Source organism: Etheostoma spectabile, chromosome 5, assembly GCF_008692095.1.
Source record: "Etheostoma spectabile isolate EspeVRDwgs_2016 chromosome 5, UIUC_Espe_1.0, whole genome shotgun sequence".
In the NCBI taxonomy this organism is placed as follows: domain Eukaryota; kingdom Metazoa; phylum Chordata; class Actinopteri; order Perciformes; family Percidae; genus Etheostoma; species Etheostoma spectabile.
The window spans coordinates 20,736,714-20,747,341 of NC_045737.1; the positions used below are offsets into that span (position 1 = coordinate 20,736,714).

The 10,628-nt window shown below is 40.4% G+C and overlaps 1 protein-coding gene across 5 annotated transcripts in view; it reads right to left on the bottom strand.

The window, feature by feature from the left end:
• cltcl1 (clathrin, heavy chain-like 1) overlaps positions 1-8,068 on the bottom strand; it is a 29,954-nt gene extending 21,886 nt beyond the window's left edge. For 3 of the 5 annotated variants that reach the window (XM_032515650.1, XM_032515651.1, XM_032515649.1), the window contains exon 1: positions 7,615-8,067. In XM_032515650.1, the coding sequence (XP_032371541.1) occupies positions 7,615-7,656 (42 nt within the window). In that variant the 5' untranslated portion in view covers positions 7,657-8,067. Of the gene's footprint in view, positions 1-7,614 lie in introns of all 5 variants that reach the window. The other 2 variants (XR_004331951.1, XM_032515652.1) reach the window with 2 other exon arrangements.
• Positions 8,069-10,628: the final 2,560 nt, after the last annotated feature.

Below are 10,628 nucleotides of genomic sequence, written 5' to 3' on the forward strand. Positions count from 1 at the left end.
AGCTAGACTATCTGCCCAATCTGAGTTTTCTGTTGCACGACTAAAACAACTTTTGAACGTATACAAGTTCCACCAAGACAAGTTCCTCCCCAAGGCTATTTTGCAGGGGCATCGGGGATCCGTGTGGCACCTAGCACCACCCTTGGAAATTTTCATTGGTTTAAAGCCATGCCATTAAACCACAACTGGTTCCACTCCCATCCCGGAGTGCTGTGTGGACTAGCCAGACCCTCTGGACTAGCCAGAAGGTCTGGCAATGTGAGACTAAGTATCACCTAATAATCACTGGAAAGGACAGGTTATTTGACTCATAGTTTTAATGGTGGTTTAACCAAAACATGTTAAATGAATAAAAACATAGAAGACTTCTCCATTTTATTCTAAGGTGCAAAGAGTTTTCTATACTTGGACTAAAAGTAAAACTCAGCTGAAAGTGTAATATTCCAGTTTAAAAGAGTTAAAGGACTCTGAAGGACAACAACAACAACAAAAGATATTGGGAAAACATATATGACAGCAGCTGACATTTCCCTTGCAGGGGGAGAAAGCAGCAAGAAGCAGACCAAAACAGTGTTTCGTGTAAAATAGCAGCAGGTCTGTTTCAATTTTCCAGGGTTTTCTTAAAGTTTGTTTACCAGACAGGAGGTCTGGTGGTACGTGGAGCCAGGGAACAAGCGTGGGCACACAGACAGACAGGATGTTAACTCAACAGAGCTTTACTTTACACTCTTATTACAGCTGCTAATAATCTTCTGAATTTATTGAAGTATTTTAAGAACTAGGTTTGATGACGGTTGCCATTTTATAACTTGCACAGGCATTACTGAAACCATCATCACATCTAAATTATACTGAAAAAGTACAGTTTTACTTTATTTCAGCATGGCCTGTTGACAGCTGCACAAAGACAGTGCATGTGCAGCAGCAAGCTGTAGGGACATTTAATTACCAACATAAACCAACCTACTTATTCAGTCTAAACCAGTCTAAAACTCCCAAATAGAGATCCAATAAAACCAAGAATACATTTAAATATTAGCAAATCAATTATTATTTAGAATATTTACTTTTCTAATGAGAAGTCCCGAGATGCACACAGCAGGCTGAGCTGATGTCAGTTTCTGCTGTGATAAATCTTAGTAGAATTTAAAAACATGAAACACTCCACCTCGGTTAACAGCTGCTGAACAGAGGAATTATTGTGCAAATTGTCAAACTAACTGCGAACTGAGAGGACGGACCAAAACATGCTCTCTCCCTCTGATGATTGAACTGACTGCATTATGCCGTCTGAGGCAAGCGCAAAGGAATCCTTATGCTCATTACAAGGACTGCACTATCTCACAGTTGGCTGGTGGAGCAGGACAACAAACCATGACTGCTGAGCCATTTCACCGCTATAACAGGAAGGATGTAACATCCTCATCAGTCGGGGGTGACAGAGGGGTCACAATGAAAGAAGCTGTTTTCTAGCAGGAAAAGATTTTTCATTATTTACATCCAAGAAATGGCATTTTCAGATTTCCAATTACACTAGGTAGATAATTTAAAGCTGCATGAATCAAATGCATTTATATCAGCATTATCAAATCACTATTTGTTATGTGAAAGGAGTTTTCAGTGACGAACCCAAGAGAATGCTCACCCGACTCAGCTTTTTAACCTCTTTTAGATCATTGTTTTGGTTTTATGACCTACCAACTCTGCTCTCATTAACCATGTGTTCAGCAGCAGTTAATGCAAACTTTAAACAGAAGCAAACTGCATTGACATGTTCTTATTTTTTTATTGTCCTATAAGCTTCTGCTGTCCAACTTAACAGCATTAATAGCAAGCTGAAAATAAAAAATAACACATCTCAAGCACTGCATAATAATGGAACACAATTAATTTCTTTGAAGATCAGTTTACAGCTGAAATGATAAATCAATTGACAAAAATTAAAGCAAACAAAAACACCAAACACCAAACACTCTCTGCTTCCAGCTTCTGAAATGGGAAGACTTACACTTTTCTCTCAGTTTTGGTATTATTTTAATTAAATATGTTTGGGTTTTGGACTATTGGTCTCACAGTTTGAAGACTTTGCCTTGTGCAATGGTAAACTGTGATGGCCGTGTTTCACTTTGTTAGAAAAGTTGTACATACTAGTTGTACATACTTACATAGGTACATACTTTTTGTCTGATTGTTATTAAAACAGTTTGCATAAGAATGCCATATTGTACTGATCACGCTAAACAAGATAACCATGGAGCCATCGTCTGTCCTTGTGAAAGGCACAGGATGTTTCTGGGGGTAGAGCAGGCAGAGGAGATTACCAGACCTAATGAGATAAACTGACAAATTCAACTTTGTTATGACTTTGTATTGACAACCACTTTGTATAAATAAATGGCTGTAGAGACTAGAGCTTCCAGTTAGGTATTTTCTGTCATATATATATATATATATATATATATATATATATATATATATATATATATATATATATAGTTTGGAAACGTGTCCTTGTGTTTACAAGTAAAAATGAACTGTGATATAATTTCAGTGGTGTCTGTCTATTCTTGATAATGTAATTATTCTAACACACTTCTTTCCAACTTTTTATATAAATAAATGGCAGAATAATCAATAATGAGAATAAAGTATGTTGCAGACCTTCAGCATTTTGGTTGTTTCATATATTATTTTGCATACATCTATTCATACAATATCCCTATTAATATTGCAATGATTAGTTCAACCACTAAGCTGCAACTCAGTGTTTAGTTTCCGTGGAGTTATGGGGACGTACGAGATACGAGAAGAATTCTTGGAAAGGCCACAGAGAAGACCTGAGGGAGGATTGGAGCCATATGCTCTATCTCCTTGAGACTGCCAAAACTATCTCTGGAAGGAGAGCGGAGGGAAAGGAAACCACAATAAAGATAGTGGGGGAGAAGATAAGAATGTGAGTGAAAAGAGGAACTCAAGACACAGTCCATCATTGTGCCAGAAGCGAAGGGAGGGTGGGTGTTAGGAGAGAAGCCAGAGTGATAAATATACCTTGTATGAGATAAGAAGGAGGGATGAGAACTACGTCTGTCCAATGCAGCTCCAGTAACAGAAATTTGGCAATCTTCGGCTCAGGGTGGGGAAACTGACTCACCGGAAGAACCCCCCCAAATTCTGAGTAGAACATTCCAGACTAAAATCACATCTCAACTGCAACCTACTAGTAACCTATAAACTACCTCTAGTAATACATGTTCTCAAATACAGACTCCTGTGTGTCTTCTTTTTTCAAAAGCTGAGATAAACAATCACAAAAATGGCAGCAGAACTTGACACTGATGATACAGGTTGATGGTATTTGGTGAGTCACCGGGTGGACACATTGCTGAAGCACTGACACGTCGCGTCAGCAGCTGAGGGTTTTAGGTTCATGAGAAGATTACACAAGCACTTTTTTCGTTCATTAAAAACTGAGGCATGCAGCAAAAAGACGTGAAAGTGTTGCCACTTCCCACTTTCTTACAAGCGATAGGTACAGTACACGTAAATCGAAAACCTTAAAGCTGTCCAATCAATATTTTTTGCTAACACTGGATCAAATGAATATGTGTATGTAAAAGGGGTTGCTCTTCGGGATAAACCCACAGGAAAATACCAAGCAACTCTTTAGTTCCCCTCATCTCTACTGAGTTTTATAGCGTCTTTCCGCTCATTGTTTGGTTTTCTGGCATGCAACTTTATTGATTTGGTTCAATTTCACCGCTCTCATCAGCTCCCTAAAAAAGTTCTAGTCCACCAGAATAAACAGCAGATAGACAAAGTTAGTGACTAGCTGGTAAACGCAGAGGAGCCTTTAGTTGCTAAAGAGCCAAATATTTCCCTAAGGAGTTGGTGGAGACCAATACAGAGTTAAAAGGAAAGTGAAAGTTGGATATCTGTCCATCAGTGGACAGATATCCAACTCCAATTGAATGCTCTGCAAACAATGGATGAGTCAGTTAACATTTGTTGACAAACATGTTTGCCATATTAATTTAAAAGGTGATAATATGTCATGTTGTGTTCACAGCTTAATTCCGCTGCCCTCAAGTGGCCAAAAAATCAGTACACTGAATATCTTTGGATTTTGGACTGTTGGTCGGATTTCACCTTGAGCTCTGGAAAATTATTAGAGCTGTGTATTGGCAAGAATCTGGCAATACCACATGTATTTCAGGGGTTACGACTTAATATAATGCAATATATTTTGATACTGTAAGCAAGGCGTTGTATTGCAATTTTAAGAAAACTGTCATAGTATACACAGAGTTTTTTTTTTAAATTGTCTCACTACAATGAAATGGCTACTATGGGGACTAACATCATCAAACATGAATACAATTGGGCTCATTGAAACCACAAGAATCTGAAGCCCAGTACAGATCAAAGATCGACGAGATAAGAACTTGCAACTTTTTACAACGAGTCAGTCTGCAGCATTCTACAACCTGCCAGTTCACACCAATAGGACAATGCAATATCATACGGTGTATCATCTCCATGACCAAAACTCGTTATTCTTCCGTTCTAACTTCCAGCTTTTAGGCTTTTGTAGATGGATATATCATTTGTTGAATCTAAATAATGATTGTGGATAACGTTAGTGATAGTGAGATGCCTGCTACAGTTGCATTTCTAGTGATGAATTGGCTAAATCACGTCTTATTTCTCTGACTCACTGCTTTGTTCTAATGCCACTGGCTATCTCTCTCTTATTTAGCCCCCTTCCCTACAAGCTGATATGTACCAATCAATGTGTTAGGTTTAATTTCATGTAATACCAATAGGGTTAATTAAAAATCAATACAGTCTTTTTGAGAATTGATACTGTATCACAAAACATAATACTCAAGTGTATTGATATTTTCTTACACCACCTGAAATTATAGTGGACATGTTTCAGAACTTTCTGACATCCTATAGACAAAACAATTAATGGGATTATCTCGATCGGAATCTGCAAATTACTCGTCAATTGAATTAACCATTAGTAACAGTCCAGTTATGGCAGGTTTAACAGTATCTGACTCATTACAGAAAGACACAGTGTGCATATTGTATGTGTGAATGACTTCTCTTTCAATGCATTCACAATTTAGTTTTGGTGACTGAACACAGGCTTGTCCTCATCCCTACCAGCTACTGCTGCGGTCACAGATGTGTTCTGTTAGACTGTTCTGTCGTTCTGCTTCATATCCTTGTGTGATTTGCCAGACTGAAATAGGGCCTGCTTACCTAATCCGTCTATCACATCCGTTGATGTGCTGGCATCACTTCATCAGCACAGATACAGCAGCACACCAGGATGCTGTAAACAGCTGCAGAGCAGCAAGTTGGACTCTCCTTACTCAACTAGATAGGACAATGTTCAGGTGCTTCAGAGCTGCAGGAAATTTTTGCACTTACAGAAGCTGCAACAGGACATGGGCCGCTGCACTGACATCTGGCAGCTGAGCCACCTGAGCTGCAAATGACTCTCATTTTAGCACTTTCATAATTCAACAGACCATTCTCTGTCCTTGTCTTTTTCATCTTGCCCCCAACACAATCCACACAACACAAGCCACAATGTAGCCTACATTCGGCTCCAACTAGGGCACTGGTCCATTTGGTCAATTAATTACACACTATGACATGTTCCTTCATAGCCTGGACCTTGGACCATCAATCATAGTGAAATCAAAAAGTAAAGAAGACAAAGAGTAATGATGGAGCAAGACTTTACCACACAGCTTAGCGTTGATGACATGGCTACTGATTTGGAGTGAGAAAATGAATACTCTTGAATCCCTCACAGCTAAAACAATAGCGCTAAGATCCAGGCCTTATGCTCCGCATCTGTATTTTACACCAGAGTGATGGTAAAGAATTGTTTTGACTGGAATAACCAAGATAAATGGAGCATTTGGTTTGCTCTTTATCTCATGCAACCTCTAGTTCAACAAGCTGGCACTTCATCAAGAAGCTGGGCTGATGTTACACTCCTGAACCCCAGCCCAGACTGCAGACACTGAGCTGTAAATACCAGGCGAAGAAAAAAAAATAGCTAAACAACATGAGGCCCAAAGTCCTGGGTTTGCAAATTCCAAGCATTTTTCACTCTGCTGGAGCCACCTAGATTCACAGAGGGATACGACTGGGGCAGAGCTGGGATTTCACGGTAGAAGTGGAACGTAAAGCAGTCTGCTGCTTATCACTCAAGGGGAGGGTTTCTTAGGAGATGTACAAGGGAAAGGTATGTGCTGTTGAGAGCAATTTGAAGTAATAACCCAAACACTGTCAGGATCTGCACTGCCCTCCATCAGCGGGCAACAGCCTGTCAGCGATGAGAGGAGCCTGGTAGCCTGCAAGTTCTCTTGGCCTGCACAGTTTTTGGAGGATAAAGGATCTTTGGCTGACGAAAGTGGGGCTACTGGCCAGAGGAAGGGAGCAGAGAGAGAGGGGGGTGGGGGCTGTGTGCTTTTTATCTAGTGAAAGGCCATTTCACTGCCTGCTGTAACCATAACAACAGGCTACAGAGGAGGGGAGGTGGAGGGGTGCGTCACAAACTTTCTCTTTTGGCTGCAAGGCACCAAGCACTGCTATGGGACAACGATTACCAAAGACCAAACCAAGGATAAAAAGGGGGTCATAGTGGAACTAGTTTTCTGCAGATGACCAGATAACGTTTGTTTTCCTTTTTGGGAGGGGGGGTTCCACCAAGACACTGTCAACCAAAGACTGTACGGCCTTTGGAACTCTGTCATGTTGATGCTGATCATTTTGAAGCTGCACAGATGCTACTCCGGCATGAAAATACAAACGAGCAGTGCAGGGAGACACGTGACAATATTATTGATGCTGTAATATGAATCTAGATTTCATATGGGGTCATTGCAATATCAAGATATTACTCAAATAATGTGTTTTACTGGCTGCATTAAAGCTGAGTGGTGCTCTTTTCTGAACTTAAGCGTTTTGAAGTGTTACTGAGTCAGTGCAAGATAATGCGTATACTTCTACACGTATTCTGAAAGGACACTGTCTAAAACAGCTCATATAATCATTAGGCTATCTTAACAATATATTATGGTGATGTTGTCAGTTACGCCCAGCATTGGCAGAGACACACTGACCGGTGTTCTTGCTGAAGGTTACAAAGTAGGAATATGTTGCTGCAGGACATGACAACAACATGGTAGCCACAAAGCTTGAGTGCCATTCCAGGTCTCAGTTGTAATGTTACTACCAACAGCTGAGCTCAGTTGTCTGCTGCAAAGTAAGACAACGTCGTTCGCATCGCGGATTGAAAATGACAGCGGCGTTTTTCCACTTAATGGGAAAAACTGCGGCGTATACAGACACACACCGGTCCGCATTGAAGCTGTATTCGATCTGACTGGTCAATTTTTACAAGTCATCATCTGCCCGGCAGGAGAAAACTAGGCCTGTGGCTATATTGAGCACCACCCTGCAGCCCTATTTCAGATTCCATTTAAATGCGACATGTGCCATGTGTGCGCGGACCAACATGGGCGAGGAGCTGCGCAAAAAGAAATAAGCTGAAATTAATTTTAGGGCTTTTCTGCGTCCGCTTACCTGCAGATGTTCCTGAAATCGTATCGGCAGTATCTGAGCCATGTTTGAAAGATTTATCTTTCTGAAGAATCCGTGAGAAAGGAAAGGGGAAGGGGACAGAAGGAGGAGTAGCGGTAATCTTGTTCTGTTTGTGCCCTAAACCTCCCCAAAAGTCATATGTTGGGCAGTAGGTGGTCTGGTCGGCTTGCGTTGGTATCACACAAATCCAGTGACTGCTCCCATTCAGTAACCCCCCTTCACCAATCCTGAATTCTGAATCATAAACTCCGCACCTCCGCCAAGAAAACTAGTCCACTTCAAGTAGCCTTCTACTGGTGCGTAAACCAGTTCCTCCACGAGCCTTGTGTTGATTCGGGGCTGTCCTAAAAACCCTCACTGAGTTATTGTAAGTAATGGCTTCTCATAAGCTCCCTGTGTTGTGGATTTTTTTTTTCTCCAGGCTGTCAGTGCAAACGGTCGGATGTGCAGTTTGTACCCCTCCGCCGCAGCCCCTTCCCCCTTCCTTCCCACAAACTCCGAAATCAGGGCTTGGAACAAGCGCCCCACCTTTGCATGATTTTTTCAAAATCACACACACACACACACACACACACACATCTTTCCATCAAAAAGCGTGCTGTTGTATGGATAGACGCATATCTCTCTATTAACAAGACTGCTGACGGTTCAGTGTGTTTCCAAGGAGCTGAAACTTTGCATCTTTTTTACTCTGAAGTATATACAATTGATTAACAAAATACTCTTAGCTTACAGTAAGTCTCGTTTTTAGCAAACCTTTCTGTCATGCGTTGCCCTTAATTTGCAATTAAGACAAACTTCCTGGTCTTGTGAAATGCATATAAAGAGACATGTGAACTTATTTTTGCAAATGGAAACAAAACTTTAAAAAAAAAACTGCAGTGATCATTTAGAACTGTCAGCTGTTTGCGGTTGGTCCGAAAATACTTCCTTTTAATCAGCAAAGGCCTCTACACTACTGATGTGAGTCAGTATTACACACATTACAGGTACATTATTCCAAATCAAAAAGCTATTGCAAAAGGATTTGACTCACATAATACAGTTGTAATTTCCTCAATTGCTAAATGTGGTTAGGTTTTGTCTTAAAGGGCCGAATTAGGTACTGCATTACCTTTACAGTATGATCACCCTGTAAAATAGTGGATTCTATCAATACACAGAAAAACTATCAAGAATAAAATTTGTATTTTGTAATTGTATTTACAGTAGATTCAAATATGTTTATGTTGCTAATAAAACATAACATATGAAGTCCTTTTATTTACCTAGTGATAAACTAGTGGTAATAGGTTTCCATGAAATTGTAGTTCATTAATTGTATTTTTGAATTAAGATCTCTGACTTGAGGCATCCTAGTGGCCTAGCACTTTAAAACGCTCGTCATGTAATTGAAATGTCCAGCCAGGGAACTTTGCTTGAAGGTCACATATTATGCTTTTCTGTGATTTCTATCATATCTACAATGTTGATGTTAAATTTTTGTTCAAATAATGAAGTATACGTATTTTAGACAAATCCCTGTGAGCTAAAACGTTCAGATTTCAACAATTCTGAACACTCCGGTTTCAACAGTTTTTTCTACTCTCGCCAAAGTATTACGCAACTCTAGGCTGACCTTCTCCGATTGGTCATCCGCTCCATGTTGGCAGGACTGGAGTGTTTTTTTTAAACCACCGCAGTGTTAACATTGTCCCACTACATGCTAATGGCAGAAAACAATGTCACCTTGGCTGTCAATGTTGTTAACTTTTCCCCAATTCCAGGACCCACTACTCCTGAAACAGTATTTGGTTTAAAAGCCTTTATTTTTGACTGTAAAAATTGCTGCTACATTCTGTCAGTGTTAACTGCTAACTAAAGTAGCTACATGGCAAACGGCAATAAGCAATGTCATCTTGCCTGCCAGTGTTAAATCCTCCAAATTATTGTTAATTGTTGTACTGTTATATATATATTGTATAGTTTTACAGTACAGGCCAAAAGTTTGGATCCACCTTCTCATTCAATGCATTTTCATTATTTTCATGACTATTTACAATGTAGATCATCACTGAAGGCATCAAAACTATGAATGAGAACATATGGAATTATGTACTCAACAAAAAAGTGTGAAATAACTGAAAACATGTCTTATAGTCTAGTTCCTTCAAAGTAGCCACCCTTTGCTCTGACTACTGTTTGGCACACTCTTTCAAGAGGTAGTCACCTGAAATGGTTTCCCAACAGAGTTCCCAGAGATGCTCAGCACTTGTTGGCCCTTTTGCCTTCACTCTGCAGTACAGAGCTCCCCAAACCATCTCGATTGGGTTCAGGTCCAGTGACTGTGGAGACTTCTTGGTCAAAAAGCCCTTATACTGCCTGGAGGTGTGTTTGGGGTCATTGTCCTGTTGAAAAATAAATGATGGTCCAACTAAACGCAAACCGGATGGAATGGCATGCCGCTGCAAGATGCTGTGGTAGCCATGCTGGTTCAGTATGCCTTCAATTTGGAATAAATCCCCAACAATGTCACCAGCAAAGCACCCCCACACCATCACACCTCCTCCTCCATGCTTCACGGTGGGAACCAGGCATGTAGAATCCATCCAGTCACCTTTTCTCCGTTGTGCAAAGACACGGCGGTTGGAACCAAAGATCTCAAACTTGGACTCATCAGACCAAAGCACAGATTTCCATTGGTCTAATGTCCATTCCTTGTGTTTCTTGGCCCGAACAAATCTCTTCTGCTTGTTGCCTCTTCTTAGCAGTGGTTTCCTAGCTGCTATTTGACCATTAAGGCCTGATTCGCACAGTCTCCTCTTACCATTGTTCTAGAGATGTGTCTGCTGCTAGAACTCTTAGAATTGCTTAGAATTTCTTTCCTGGGGCAATCCTCATGTGAGCCAGTTTTGTTGTAGCCCTTGATGGTTTTTGCGACTGCACTTGGGTCACACATTCAAAGTTTTTGCAAATTGCAAAATCCAAACTTTTGGCCTATACTATAAACATATATA